The 16279-nt window shown below is 38.7% G+C and overlaps 1 protein-coding gene across 2 annotated transcripts; it reads right to left on the bottom strand.

The window, feature by feature from the left end:
* Nucleotides 1-111: 111 nt before the first annotated feature.
* Nucleotides 112-15822, bottom strand: srd5a1 (steroid-5-alpha-reductase, alpha polypeptide 1 (3-oxo-5 alpha-steroid delta 4-dehydrogenase alpha 1)). 2 transcript variants are annotated; one of them, XM_084739158.1, is made up of 5 exons: nucleotides 15389-15822; nucleotides 15065-15231; nucleotides 12064-12165; nucleotides 8882-9032; nucleotides 112-349 (listed from the first exon to the last, which is right to left on the bottom strand). In XM_084739158.1, exons 1-5 carry the CDS (start codon nucleotides 15700-15702, stop codon nucleotides 322-324), a joined length of 762 nt encoding a protein of 253 aa, XP_084595284.1. In that variant the 5' UTR covers nucleotides 15703-15822; the 3' UTR covers nucleotides 112-321. The 2 variants fall into 2 exon arrangements, with proteins under 2 accessions (XP_084595284.1, XP_084595283.1); XM_084739157.1 differs by lacking the exon at nucleotides 112-349 and adding an exon at nucleotides 7529-8751.
* Between the last annotated feature and the right edge of the window lie 457 nt (nucleotides 15823-16279).

Here is a 16279-nt window from a genome sequence, read left to right as displayed (position 1 = left end):
CTCTTCAAATCCATGCGCATGCGCACTGTGAGGGGTTTCTTATGCGATGACTGCGCCCCCCATCCGCCCACTCCTTCATCACTCCGGCCGCTCGATGAATTGCACAGAATAAATATTTGAATTTTTATTTGATAAATATTTAATTGAACAACAAATGAAGTACGCAAAAACTTCAATAATGAATAAGGGTCCTGTGGTCCAGTGGCTTCTTGTAACAAGGCCTTAGAGCCCAGAGGTCCTTCAGCACTCTATCTCCACCTCCTGGCCATCACCAATGGGTGGGGGGAGCGGGGTGGGTGGGTTCATAGGGGATCCCCCCCGTCAATATGTAGCTGGACAGTGGCTGAATCTTGCAGAAATGACAGGAAACTGTTAACATTCAATTCAAATTCCAGCACTTTTCAAAAACGTTCAAGGTGCATATTCAAGCTTTTCCAGCAGTGGTAAATTACACATTTATATACATACATATGATTATTGTTTGTGTCCCTTCACATTACATCAGATGTTATTGTCGCATTAAAACAGTGGTTCTCAACTTTTTCAAGTCCAATCCCCCCCAAAAATCAGGTTGATGTTTGTAGCCCCACAAAAATGCATATTGTGAAAGTCAGGGTTTTATTTCTGGATCTTGTTCGAACTTTGGGGCTCTGTTGTTGGCTTTCTCAGCTATTGGTGCAGCTGTTGGGACTTCCAGGTGACCCACCTTGAGACACAGTCTTCATTTTCTGTCCTGTGGCCTGAATCTTGAGGTGTAATATTTTTTTTCTGAGAAGCCATCGCTCCATAATAGCTGCTCCCTGTGATAGCAAGCAAAACTGGCTATAGCTGCTCAGTTAGTCACGATAAGTATGCACAAAAGTGCCAAAATGAAAGACTTATTTTGTGTGTGCACATATATCACCAGTAAAGGTGATGTAATGTTAAAATCATGCCCCAGTCCAAAATATACCCTCATTCCCCATCATGCTTGCTGGACTGGAGTAGTTTAAGTTAGCTATTTTGTTTGAATGATGAATTTAAGTGCTACTTTTGGTTAGTGTCTGTGTCTGTTCATAACATGGTGGTATATATTTGTAATTCTCCACAACCATCTGGCGACCCCTAGAAATTATCTTGGGCTGTTTGTTGGATAGGTTGAGAACCACTGCGATAACCAACCCAAATTAAGTTTTGTGATGGCGTTCTACAGAGGGGTGACAAAATAAAAGGAAAACACAACAAAATTTCATGTTTCACAATATATTCAACGTGACCAAGCCAGTATCTGACTTGTTTCATTTCTTTATCTGAACAGTGAACTATTCAGTCAGGTAGTCGATTTACTATCAAAATAATGCAATTGCAATTTCAAGCAGTTTCAAGTACTTTATCCAAAATCCAAGCAGTTTTCAAACCATGAAAAAATACTGGTCAGTTGACAGCCATCTCATTAATGGCTTTATTAAAAAAACAAAAAACAAAAACTAAATTCTCTGAAATCAGCTTCTAAAATGTGAATATTTTTTGGTTACTTTAGTGCTCTATGACAGTAAACTGAATTTCTCTGGGTTGTGGACACAACACGTGAGGGTGCCACCAAACTTACCAAACTAATCAACTAATCAAGAAAATGATAAAAAAAATTATCAGTTATGATGAAACCAATCTTTAGTTGCAGTTCTACATCCTAGCCTCAGATCAATCTCTTTAAAGCTACAAAGAACTTTCATATTGTGTTTATTTTAGAGGCCCCCTATGGACAACAGTGGTAGTGTTTCCACCACCATAACCAGAAAATATAACATTAAAATTAAAATTATCTAAATATAAATCTCTGCTTTTAAGTGGCTAACTTAATACTCACTTTAACTTTACCTTTGAAAATGTAAACACAGGCTTGTTTTATCTATTTTCAAGGAGATTCTGACCCGATGGCAGCCATTAAAGCTATACAGAAATAGCCAATCCTCTCCCAGAGGGTCTTGTTAATTTATGTTGGTCTTATAGAGACATCCCTTATAAAATGAAACTGTTACATAACCAATTAAAAACTCATTGTAGTGGCTTTAAGCTAAATCTGGAATGATGTTACATATAAACAAAGCTGTAGATTTTGGGGCCTTTAATAGGTTGGTACCCAGCAGGTAATCTGTCTTTCTCTGTGGGTTGCCCAGGCACAGTTCCACAGCTTGTACCTCCGTTTAGGAAAGCTGACGGCACAAAACGCCCACTGTATACATCTGAAATCCTTCAAAAAATTTAAAGCAAAGCAACATTTATTCAACAAAATATAATTTACATAAACATTAGACAGAGAAGGAGACCACATTGTGATGTCAGCTGGCATCTGAAATACTGCTGGGGGCTATAATCACAACCTCTGGCCCTTGAAATGCTGCTCACATACATACAAAACAGCAGAAAACGCGCACTGTATTCCACAGGGTAACACACACACACACACACAATTTTTTTTCACTGTCTAAGCGTAAATGGAGCTCCTTCTCTTTCTGTTTATTATTTCAGATGTAGCTTTACTGCGGCCGTGAATGCAAAAGCTCATTTCAAGGGGCAATACACAGCAGGTGGTGTTGATCATCCCAGCACCAGTAACAGCCATCTCCCAGCCCATTAAGCTCCATGATGGAGCAGAGGCAAGCTGGGTACGGCATAACCACAGCACCTTCTGGGATGCGTATGCATGTAAAATAGAGTGAGGGAGAGCGCGTCTTGCATAATGCCCGCCCCCCCACCACTGCTACTCACGTGCAGCATGTGACAGAGTCAAGGAAAACCCCCCAGAGCAAACTATGTGCCAGCTAGGATATGTAGCTCTCTGTATAACTCACACAGGCACACACACAGCTGCTCACTCCCACTGTACGCCTGTAGAAATCCATGCTCTTCTTTCTATCTCACACTGTATGAAACACAGGCGTTGGAGTGACACACCAGATTGAATAGGTTATTCCTCTCATATCTCATGTATCACAGTCTCAGCTCAAGCCTAACGCCAACACTGACTGTGTGCCAATGCTTGTGTGTGTGCGATTTCAAGGCTGGTTTGCCTCATTGTCGGCTTTTACGGGATTACCACATTGGTGACGACTGGACCATAGCTGACAGATGCCTAACAAACACACACACACACACATGTATATAAACAGAGAAAGGGCAGGGAAATTTAACAATATGCTCTCAGGCTTAACAGTAACAGCAGATAATATTAAGGAAGCAGGCAGTAGTCTGAGACTGCATGTGGCTTGAATGATAATGAGGCCGCCGCATGTTCCAGATATTTAACCCACATTAGCGGAAAGCTGCATTTACACTGTTATATCAACAGCTATTTCACATTTCTACACACGAACATATTGCCTGTGGCGCGCCAGCCCCACGGTCTGGTTATGTACAGTGTAACAAGGACAGAGTTAGAGGAGGCCCAGTGAATAGCATCCAACTGCAGAGCAGCAGGTTCACAAATGTCAATCTGGACCTGCTGTTTCAGTCAACCTGCGCCACCTACAGGCAAGGAAAAACAGATTCTTTAATTTTAACACTTACACCACCCGCAGGTAATGATTGAGGCTTTTCGTTTTTACGTATTTTTCTTTTTGCAGATTATGCTTTTTACACATTTTAAAACAACAATGTGTAACATTTCCACATTAAAAAATGCTAGATAGAATATATATTTTGTTGAGCTGTGTATTGTACATATTATTCCATCCGTTTCCTGCTAGCCACCACTAGCTAGTTGCTATAACTTGTGAGAAAACATAGGATACTTTGGATACATCAGAGAGAGGAAGTCAGTGCATGTCGCTAAATTTAACACAAATAAAACTTTATACATGTAAGTCTGATAACAACTCCCATGATGCCTTGCACTTTGCATCGTTAAATAATGTCTTTTGTTAGTGTTTTAATATGAGAGAGACCCCTAGCTGCAGAACTTACACATTATGTGTTTAAACCAGCAAAACTGCTCGTCACTAGCTGTTTCCATATAATAGTAAAGCAAACTTGAAAGAAACCTTTGAAAAGTGGGAAGAAAAAAAATGGTTTGGAAATGGAACTAGAAACAAAACCAGCTGTTTGCCAAACACCAATATACCTTGAAGAAGATGACGAGGAAAAGAAGGATGAAGCAAAAAACAGTTGCCCTCAATGTCTACAAAAGAAAAATGGAGAGAGGTCTTTGGAAATTTTTGTCAGTTTGGCAAGTTGTAATTATTCTTTTATGGGACAGATGACTTTAATCATCTTTTTTTCAGAGCAGGAACAGCTGATCAGTAAATGTTCTCTACGCCAGAACTTCTTTGGAAAAGTTTCCACCTTCTACTATGCACATTTAATACCCAATCTGTAAATTCTGCCGTTCGGGATTCTCTCACATTAAAACAATAAACTAAAGACAACAGTGAGTTTGATGATGTTGTGTACTAGTGTGGGATGATGGGAATTGTTGTCTTCACTGTTAAATAACCAACATAGCTGATGAAAATCTGTCTGATGTGACTCAGGCAGAAGTCATGTTCCTGGAGGAGGCAATGTTAAGAGTTTTATCCACATTACATTTACAGCACTGACTTCCTTCCTCACTCTCTAACAAATCCAGTGTCCCATGTTTCCTTGGAAGTTATGGAATTAGCAACAACCTAGCAGTAAACGCACTGTAACCTGGAATAAATTACGAAATTCTTTGCATTGATGGAAACATTTGGAAGAATGTAAGTACACAACTCTACAAAATACATATCATGTTTTGCATTTTTAGACATTTTAATGTGCAAATGTTACATATTATAGCTTTAGCTCTTCTTTTAAAAAGGCAAAAACCACCTCAAGTGGGCTAAAGAACTTTTCTCTTGCAAAACTGAAGAACAGCTGGACAGTCCTTTTCTATAGATGGCGCAAGTGTTAAAGCTGAAGTGGTTATTCCTATATTTGTCTGTAGAAAACAACAATACAGGTGTAAATCACTGCTGCTTTTCTTCCCTGTAAGTGGCGCTGGTTGGCATAAGTAAACTGGATATTACAGAGCAGCTCCCTTTGTGGAGTATCTGCAGCCTGCGTAAATTAATATGCGAGTTTGAGAGTTAAAAGCCAGTTCATTGAAATGCTTTGCATATAAAAAGAAAATCCACTGGTGTCTGCCTGAAGATGAATGTTATTAGAGTCAGGTGGCAGGCACAGTAAATACTGGCTGCGTAATATAGTGATGCAATTACAAGAAGCGTGGATAAAGGGGATACACACAGGAAATAGCCTGGAAGAGAAAGAGACACAGTGGGGACCTCGAACATGAAGGATGTCACTCTGCATAGCCTTGGGCGACACACAGCCTTCATTTGTCATCACACAGACGCAGCGGTAATATTATTTATTGACGAAACCATGTGCAAAAAATGATGACAAAACAAATGCATTTCCAATACAACACATTTTTAAAATTCAAAATGACATTGGCTTGGACTGGTTTTGGACAATTGCCTCCACTGGGAAAGGGACAGAGGTTACCTGAGGAAACTCCAGCTGGCACTTTATGTTAACTGTATAAAGTCTAAAATTAACTGCAACCTGTGCCAAGAGCCAATGCCATTTTCACTTACATGAGCTGTGAAAAATGTTAGCAGCTTGTTTTGAGAAACACTTGAAATATTGAAAACATTAAAAAGGCAGACATCATTAGTGTTTCAACAGTAAGACGTAAGTCTTAAAAATGTCCCAACTCACACTGACAAGATTATTTGTGGTCGCTGTAATTGAAATAATAACAGAATAGAAGAGATGTTAAGATCAATACCACTTCTTCTCTTTTCTCTCTGTCTTTTATTCAATCACATCCAACCTCGTCCATTCAGGGTCTCCTCAATACTTTCCTCCTTCATTTCTTCACTTCTCCTCTCTCTCTCTTTCTCAGACACCCAGCCAGGAGTGATGTGTCGAGGCCACGCTCCCGTCTTCTCATTTCAGGCATGGGTGAGTTATTGAAGGCCACGCTTGATTTGATCTCCATTTGATTTCTCTGCAGCCCAGTAGCTGCAGACCGACCTGCTACAGTCTCAGTCTTCACAGGACAGAGACGCAGTTACCGTTTGTTACAAAGTGGCTTCACTCCCGGCAGTGTGAGACGATGAAGTAAATAGAAAAGTCTTTTTGAAGACACCCAGAGCAGGCACCACGAGGCAGGGCTTTATTCAAGGTCCCTCTTTCATCTGTTTAATCTGAATGAATGTTAAAAAGATGCATTTGCAAGAGACGACTCTCGAGAATGAATGAAAACTTTAAATGTCTGCTTTGCATTTCCAAGTTTATGTTCCATCTGGGAGAGTATGCAGATCAGCGGATGGTCTTAAAACTGTTTATTGCTGGTGCAGGGTGTTATAAATCCACTGTATTAGTGTTGAGGTATGCTTCACTCACTATCTTATTTCTTCCAGAGGAGTGCTAAATGTTGCCTCTCCAGCAACTCCTCCAGTACATTCAGTTCATCATTGTTGAGGATACTTTGTGCTTCATCGACAACATTATTATTAAGTTAATGACGATAGTAAAAGTCTTGTAAAAGTCATGGCTTTTACTTATTGTTTGCTTGCAGCTCAGATGAGTTAATGATTAATTCTGTTTTCAGTAAAAGAAAAAACTAAATCTGTATCTTCAAGCTTTTTTCTGACATCAGAACTTTCTTAAAATACAACCCCAATTCCTAGAAAGTTAGGACATTTTATGGACTTAAATAAACACAGAATGACAGAATGCAATGATGTGCAAATCCTTTCCAACTTGTATTCAATAGAATACAGTACAAAGACAAGGTATTTAATGTTCAAACTGATAAACTTTATCATTTTGAATTTAATGGTAAACTTTATCATTTTGAATTTAATGGTTGCAACATGTTTCAAAAAAGTTGGGACAAGGACAACAAAAGAATGGGAAAGTTGTGGAGCGCTCAAAAAACATCTGTTTGGAACATTCAATGGGTAAACAGGTTAAGTGGTAACAGGTGATAGTATCATGACTGGGTATTAAAGTGGCATCCTCAGAAGAACAGAATGGATGGGGCGAGGTTCATCACTTTGTGAAAAAAAGTAAGCAAATAGTACAACAGTTAAAAACCAGGTTTTGGACCAACATGTGATGCCATCAAGATGACATATTTTTCGGGGATTTCTGAGTAAGGCAATGCCAAGATGCATTCTGCACATTACACCTGCATGGGTTTGTAGGAAGAGATTTTGTTTACAAGACTGGCCTGCTTGCACTCCACACCCGTCTCCCACTGAAAATGTGTGGTGCATTATGAAGCGCAAAATACAACAACAGAGACACCGGACTGTTGAGCACCTGAAGTCATATATCAAGAATATATATCAACAAGAATGAGAAAGATTTCACTTCACAATTAGAGTTCTCAATTCCTAAACGCCTACAAGTGCTGTTAAAAGAAAATGTGATGTAACACAGTGGTAAACATGACCCCTTCCCAACTTTTGGGAATTTACTTTTCGGAATAGAGATCAAAAGTTTTTTTTCATTGCATTCTGTTTTTATCCACAATTTACACAATGTCCCAACTTTTTTGGAATTGGGGTTGTAGAAAGAAGGATTATGGTGATATTCTTCTCCGCCACTGTAGCCAGTGAGAACCAGTGCCCGGCTGCATAAACCACCTAAAGTTTCAAACTTATGTTTGTCCCTTAAGCTAAGGGTTTCCCTTAGAAGTGTTGCATAAAACCTCTTAGGTCGTTTCCTTGTCTAAAAGTTCAGACTTCACAGCAGTTACTGACATAATACAGCACATGTGCAATTCAGTTACCATGGTTTTGCTTCACTCACATGTTTCTTTAAAGTAATAGACAGAATTATTGTCAGCTGTTAGCTAGCTTAGCTAACATGCTTGGTTAGCCTGTGTCAGCTAGCTTCTCCAAAATGACAATAAATAGAAAGCAAAAAGAAGATGAGAATATTGTTCTCCTCTAAGAATATGAGAAGAGCAACATAATCCAAAGAACATTTAACCCCACTATTATAAAATTGTGGCAAGAAGTAATTGACAAAATAAATGCTAGAAATCTGCTGTGAAACAAACTCTAGATAAAGTAATGAAGAAATATACAGATATAAAAATATTACTCTGACATCAAGAAAGGAGATACACATCAAAAGGAGTCGATAAAAACTGCTGAGTTTCAATAACCACTGAGCTAACGTTATCATATGAGACAGATTAATATTGGGTTTTGTTGCTAAATACAAAGTTGCTGGTGCTAACGTCAACTCTATATTCTAACAAGTCGCACATTGCTTGTACTGTCCAGTGGGTTTTCTCTGTCCTGAAAAAAAAAAGTCTTGGTATCTCCTCCTCCTTAATCACCATAAAGTCAACCACTGGCTCATGTTTCACAAATTATTTCAGTTTGAAGTTACTGGTATGGGTCCCTCAAAAAGAAAAATGGCTGCTAAGGACCCTCAACACATAAGGGAATACTTAAGTAGCTAAGAGTAAACACTAAGCGATCAAAAGGTTTTCCCTCACAACATCTGAAAAAAAAAAAAAATTGTATGCTGATTTTATGCATCTCACTTTTCCCTAAGGCATCTTTAGATGAAACTTTAAGGGAAACCTTAGCCTAAGTGGTTTTATGCAACCAGGCACAGCACCTTTTCAGGCTTTTTAAGTGCCCATAATGTTTTTATAGGAGAAAAGGAATCAGCGCCTTCCTACTTTTAGGGTAGTCTTCGAACTTAGCGAGGTACCATCTGTAGAGAAAGAAACAGGGAAAAGAGCCATTTTCTTCTATTAATACAAGTATTTGCTTTAAAGTGTGTAACACACTCCATGAAAACACGCTTACTCTGTGTGTGTGTGTGTATGTGTTATCATTCTTACTTGTGGTGGGCCACAGCCCTGCTGGAGAGGACCACTGCGGTAAAGATGGCGAACGCTGAACTGTGAACAGAGTGGCCGGCTAGAGCGAATCCTGCCCACTCGGTTATCTCTCCTAAGAAGTTGGCTCCAGACACATATTCAAACATACCGCCTGTGGGTGGAAGACACAGGGATTAGGACAGGTATGCTCATCCTTTTATACATTTACCAAAGCAAAAAAACAACAATATTTTACATTGGAAGAAAATAAAATGCTGCTTTAAGCTCAAAAGGCATCCACACAATGAGCTCCACGGTGGCCATAGATGGCTGAGCACCCACTATGTGACTGCAGGCCATGTGTAGTGCTTGTTGCTACGCTCTACGTGAAAATGGCAGATTCTTGGCTGAGGGGATTCCAGACGTGCCTGGAGGTTCATTTGGGGCAGTGCAGCTCACAGCTTCTTCCTCTACTTTATTTTCCTTGAGGGTCCGGGATGGATTGTTTCAACAGGTTCACCGCAAGTTCATGCTCAAGGTGCTATTGTTGTGACTACGTTCTTTGTCAGGGGAGCTACTCTCTCTGTGTGAACCTGTTATGATTACTAATTCATTCAGCAAAGAAAAAAAACAATGTATGGACTGAATTAGCCGATTATGTGATCTTAAAAAGCTGCAATAATGGATGTTATTTTGCTTTTTTCAATACATACCGCCCTCAAGGCTGTTTGTCTTTGGAATTTGGAGATGGGCCAAAATCTTGTTTACCCAACCCCACCGCCCTGGACCTGTCACATCTCATACAATGTGCATCCATTTTCACATTGTAAAGGTCATGCACAGTAAAATCCACCATGAAAACCTTCTTTCATCTGTTCTATCAGTGAATTGTTGTCATTAGTCATTGTAATGTTTCAAAAATGTTCAGAAATTTGTATTTTCTTGATACAAGTACAGTGATAAACACACACAAATTAAAAAAATGCACTACAGAATTATTTATGTAAACTATATATTGTTTAACTTTATTTTATTTTGTTTTATATTTGCATCCTGTTCTATTCTGAATATTTTTAATTATCTGTATCATATGTGTGAGTTGCAGGAAGGAACTTCAACTCTCATTTCATTGCACAATACTGTCGTATAATAATAATAAATGACCTTGATATGCCCTATCATTTAAGGGAAAAGTATGACATGTTGAGAAATGCTCTTGCTTGTTTTGTTGCTGAGAGACAGATGAAATGATCAATGCCACTCTCATATCTGTCTACTCAGTATGAAGATAGAGCCAGAAGCCAGATAGCTTAGCTTAAAGAACCTAGTGTGGAGGATTTAGTAACATCTAGTGGTGAGATTGCACACCCAAACACTTTATCTCACTTACTCCACCACCAAGTGTGTGCCTACAGTGGCCGTGAAGTTGGTGCAAAACATGAAGGCTGGAGCCATTGTCTGGTTTGTCCATTCTGAGCTATACTGTAGAAACATGGCTGTGCAACATGAAGGACCAAGACAGGCCGTCTGTAAATATAAAAGGCTCATTCTTATTTTCAGGTGATTATATACGAATGAAAACATACTTTCACTGGTAATATTATATTCAATTTCTGGCATATTCTGTCAATACATCCTCATAAATCTTACACACTGGACTGGCCTGACTCTGTAAAAGCCCGACCGTGTTGTCTGTACCCTTTGTTTTTATATGGATTAAACAAACCAGATATAACATGTTAATTAACACTGTAGACTCTCCTACACATTTGGAAGGGGAGGGTGAGGTGTTTTGCAATCTGCAGACTAATAGCTAGTAGACACTAAATATTACGCACTGGTCCTTTAATACATTGTTTACATCACGCATATTCAATTGGCAGCTCATGGGCCAAATCCAACCCTTTCTTGACCTCAGTCCAGGCCTTTGATCATTTTTAATCATTTAATCACCATCATTTTTAATTATTTTAGTTTTAACACAGGCTGTGTTAGGAGAGGGAATTTAGGAGAGTCAAACTGAATTAAAAAAAATTACTTTCTGTTTATTAATACAACATGCTACTACACTGTTGTGAGAAGTTTTATGTCAAACTACTTTCTTTCAGCTGGAAATAGCTCTACAGGCCTGACAAAAAAATATGTGCTTTTGACTTCAGGATGAACTGTCCAGTCTCTCTCCGGTCATACATGGGAAATGTAAATGTTGGGTCCCTTGGCTCAAATCTGGCCCTTCTAAAAACAATAATTCGGAAGCTTTGGAATTATTTCATCCCAACTAGCAGAACTATTTAACTGTCTCATGAATGATCTTTTGTTATTATTGTCTCATAATTATTTATATAGATGTTGTATTTTGTGTGTATTGTGAAGGAACTACAACTAAAATTTCGTTGTGTAACCCTGTGTTGAATAATGATAATAAATTACCTTGAATCCTTAAACTATTATAAAAGAGAAAACTTTTCTAAATATGAAATGATGTTGATGATAACATGAACACTTTTTGACAGTCCATAAGCTGAAATGCTTTTTAGAATAAATCTTGCCTCAGTCTTGTCACTAAATGTACAGACATATAATGTGCATGTTGCAGTAGAGGGCTGGCTCGCTGTCTACCATAATTACTATCAACACAGTGCGGTTTCGAAGATGTGTCACGTGACGCCAAACTACACACACAAACACTACGAGTATTGTGAGTCAGTGACACACAAGCTGAGTTGGACCATATTAGAGTCAAAGCTGCAAGAACCTTTTTAGAACGCTAATGTAAGGGATCACAGAGGACACGGCAGAGAGGAGAAGATAACTACTGACAACCTGTGATTCTGCTTACAGCGTGATCCCGTATAATCATGTGACCGCACTGGAAAATTAGCATGTAGTTCTGCGTATAAAGACCACAGAGCTCTGTGCCATGATGTGATTACTGCTTTCTTGACTTTCTTGTCACCCCCACAGCAGCGATGGAAAAAAGATTCAAATTCAAACTAGAAGTAGAATCGCAATGTTAAATGAATATGCCTTTAACAGTAAATGTCCTGCATTCAAAATAAAAAATACTAAAATACTAAAAGTATTTTAGCATTTGTTAATTGTGTACTACTTGTGACAGTTAAAGACTGTAATACGAGTATAAGACTTGTTCGGTGTGGTGAGAGAAATAATTCCACCCAGTGTTTGATGATTAAAGCCCTTACCTGTGGGAATCTTGTAACCAGTCTCTCCGGGCTTTCTCAGGTTCCTCAGGATGTGGTCAGAGTGCACATTCACCAGCCAACCGACCAACCACAGCACAGATCCTGGACACAAACCAACCAAAAGCTGTTTCAGCACCACATTTTACTGACCAAGAGCCAGTCAGCCAATTTATGTTCCTGACAAATTACTCTTATTTGCTTTCTTTCCAAGAGTGAGATAAGAAGATCAATGCCACTCTCATATCTAAACGGTTTCCCTCGATTCCAATCTTTATGTTAATCTCAGCTAATCACCTGCTAATTCAAGCTCCACACTTTATGCACAGACACGAGTTTAGTTGGAGCTCAGTTTTCTCATCTAACTCTCAGAGAGAAATGAGCAGATTTACCAAATGCTAAACATTTTTACAAAAATTGCAGCCTGTATTCACAGAAGTATACATTTCTTATTTATATTTTCTTCTTTTCGATATGCTTAAATATATTTCTATCCTTGAATGGGAGCAACAACAGCATAACCCAGTTTCAGTGCTGTTGTGACCTACAATGCTTAAAATAGAAATTGTACATCTTATCTTTTTGTAAAAATGCATGTTTATTATGATATATTAGGGCTATCGCTGACCTAAAATCTATATCATTAGAAATCCTCAAATTCACCTTGATAATGACAAATATAACAACAGTTAAAAAACAGAGTATATGTATGATATATCAGACATTTTGTTCTGTAACTTCCTGACTAGTGCTGCAACGATTAGCCTTGACAATTAATCCATTAGGCGATAAAAAGAAAAAGAATTTCCAACTATTCAGATAATCGATTAATTGTTTCAGTTACTTTTAAAGCAAAAATGTCCAGCTTCTCAAATGTAAGGATCTTTGTCATTTCTGATAATAAATCAAATGTGTTTGGATTTTGGACTGTTGGTTGGACAAAAGAAGCAATTTGAAGATGTCAGTTTGGGCTCTGAGAAACTGTGATGTGCATTTTATAGACTGAATTATCAGGCTAATTAATAAATGGTGGAGAAAGTCTGCAGATTAATCGTTGATGAAAATAACTGTCAGTTGGAGCGCTACTCCTGACATGTGTGTCCTGATTAATTACAGTATGACCTGGGCTGGACTGTGGACAGGCTGGGCTAATTAAACTAATCAGCATAATTACTGTATATCAGCCCGGTTCCAGGCCTCTGAGTTGCCACCCACATCTCAGATTTTCTCCGTGATTTGGCAGATTAGCAGGCTATAATTACATGGATTTCAGGCTATACATTGACAGAAAATTGGATATGAACTTGGGTTGCTAAGAAAGTCATAATGTTGGTAATTCAATATATCTGGGTTATTATTCCAGATCTAGGTCATTTTTTACTCCATCTGACCATAATGGAAGGACTTAGGGGTGTATTACTGAGGACCTGAGGGAGTGCAGAGTTGAATTTGGCCAGATGGTAGTGTTATAACAGTGAACTGTACATTTTAAGTGTGACCTTTGAGCCATAAGAATCATTCTGTGATTCCAGCCAAATTTATCTGTACAAGCCACGCCCATTTGTATCTAAATCAATTTCCCACAATTCTGAATTTTGTCCACAGATGTTTATTCACTAATCCTCCCACAAATTTGGAGCAACTGTCACCAAATTTGGTCACCACCTGATGTATGTAGATTTCTGATTGGCCACAGCAAATTTATTGCCATATGGCCAATAGATGGTGCTGTAGCAGCATTATTTAATTATAGCAACAGGAATCTCTGTTTGTCTGTGTGTTTGTGTGTATGACTGTCCTTCTTATATCTCGAGAACCATTCATCAGATTGACTTTGCACTTGGTGGGTGTATTACTGAGGACCAAAGGAAGTTCAGTGTTGATTATGAAGTTGATTGGATGAACAGTTCTCAAGAATACTGCAAACAGCACTTCCACGAGCCACACAAGTGGCCTGCTCCTAATGGGCATGTGTTCCTAACAGTCACACCCTACAAGTGGACATGCAATGCTGCAAGCAACAAAACTGAACAGGCTAGTTTACACAAACTGTTCACTACTGCAGTAAGTCCAGAAGATATTTAGTGTATGCACATGTAAAAAACTGTACTCTCATTCTAGTTGAATTTTTTTACACTTGTCTTTATCTGCTGCAGATGCGAGATTTAATACTGTGAACCTGCAGGAAAGGAGGGACAGTAACTGAGGAAAAACATATATTCTAAATTGACAGTTTCCTGCTTTAGCTTGAACAGCAAGCGGAGCCAAGAAAAACTGCTGAGCACTTTGAGGTCTGGAAAGTGTGAAAAGCACCTGCAGTGAAACAAAAGTCAAGAGGTGGAAAAAACAGTTTGATTGACAACTGTGCTTTTAAGCAATGCCTTACTGTTTTTATTTCATTTACAGAGAGAGAGAGAGAACGCGTAGGTGAGAGGTAAGAGGGGTAGAAGGGATGAACTTAAAGAGATAGCAAGAGGCATCCTGACTGTGCATCTTACTTTGTTTCTGTCTAAATCATTAAAACATGTTTCACCCAGTGCTATTTTTCATATGATTTTAATTAGTCTGAATTAGTAAAGATACATTTGAAGAACAGAGCCATTAAGTGCCCCTCTGTATATCTTTACATGCCACTGCATCCTCTCTTATCTTTGTACATTATGTTTACATTTCTGTCAGCATCTGTCAATATAAAACATCAAAATCAAATCAAAAATGTTGATCAAATGTTTTCCAAAGCTATTCAGTTTACTGTCATAGAGGAGTAAAGAAACCAGAAAATATTTACATTTAAGTAGCTGAAATCAGGAAATTTCATCATAAAAAAAAATCAAAACAATAAAGTTGGCTAAAAATTTAATAACTGATTAGAATTAGGTTGATCGTTTAATCATTGTAGCTCTAATCTAATTTGTGCAGAAAAAGCTGTCATCCAGAGGAGCTCTTGTGCAAAATAAAACAATTTCCCTTGCAGTAAGTGTGGCAGCAGATCAAGAACACCCACCTGCGATGAAGCATGGATGTGTAACCCAGTCTGCAGGGTACTCAGCATAATGGCTCAGGTACCTGATCTGCATGTAGCCATTATAGATGCAGAAAACAAAAGCCAGGGCAAATGAGAGGAACGGTGTTGATTTACCTCCTCGGATTAAAAATGGATAGATGAGGGATCTGCAACAGAACCAAAACGTTATTAATACAACTCAGTTATTTCAAACACGTACAGTCAGATACTTACTTTAGTCTAAGTGGTTAGCTAAGCTAGTACTGCTGACGTAATATAAGATACAGTGCATCTTGATTGATTGTAGCTAAATACCTAACTTACCTCTGAACGTAGTGGCAGAAATACATGGCAATGAGTAGCTGGTTGGGCAGTAGTGAGGTTTTCGCAGAAAATGTCCCAAATACCAGACACACAGGCACCAGGAAGGCAGGCAGCTCCTGAACAAACCAAGCTAACTTAACATTAACTGGAAATCCATATTTGCTGGTGGCATAGCGTCCGTAAGGGACATTTTCGAAAAGTAAAGTAATGAAAGTGCAGGCTGCCATGACGACCATGAAGTAAGCCATGCAGTCCATAATGTACAGTTCCTCCTTTTCCGAGGAGAAGAGCCTAGACAGCAACGAATCCATCATGGCGAGAGGGCTACTGCTAACTCAACTAAAATTATTACTCGTGTAAACGTAACTAATATTTAGTATTGTGCTGTATCACTAGCTAGTACTGACTATGGCTGGTATATATTAATACATGCACACGACTAACTCAGTATGACCCATCTAGACCAATCACAGACCCTGAACACATATGACATAGGCGTTTAACAGCCAATCAAAATGCTTGGTTTTGCATCGAAGTTATTCAATTTCGTGGGTCGTGTCTGGAAGGGAACCATTGATTTGAGAAACTCGCGAGATTTGCATATGTTTCGTTTCATTGTGTACCTTCCAAAACCAGTTATGTTATGTAATTTGGTAATTGTGGTAATTATCTGATATGGTTTAATGACAAAAAGCACTTGGTTAGGTGTTAGAGAAAGATCATGGTTTGGGTTACAATGAGTACTCTCGCGAGACCTTTCGCGGGTCTAGAGTTCCCTCCCAGAAACGATATCGTGAGGCGTTTCACGCCACTAATACATATTCATACGTAATTTGCGTATTTAATCAATTGTAAACAATGACCTAGTGATTTACAATAAACACAATATAA

This window comes from Lutjanus erythropterus, chromosome 16, assembly GCF_056507025.1.
Source record: "Lutjanus erythropterus isolate fLutEry1 chromosome 16, fLutEry1.hap2, whole genome shotgun sequence".
Lineage (NCBI taxonomy): Eukaryota > Metazoa > Chordata > Actinopteri > Lutjaniformes > Lutjanidae > Lutjanus > Lutjanus erythropterus.
This window is presented reverse-complemented; position numbering and strand designations above follow the sequence as displayed.

Coding starts and splice junctions, on each gene's coding strand:
- srd5a1 (XM_084739157.1), bottom strand. CDS start 15,702: ATGATGGATTCGTTGCTGTCTAGGCTCTTCTCCTCGGAAAAGGAGGAA. Junction 15,232..15,388: donor TTCTGCCACTACGTTCAGAG/GTAAGTTAGGTA, acceptor GTTCTGTTGCAG/ATCCCTCATCTATCCATTTT. Junction 8,752..8,881: donor AGGGCTGTGGCCCACCACAA/GTAAGAATGATA, acceptor CTTTCTCTACAG/ATGGTACCTCGCTAAGTTCG.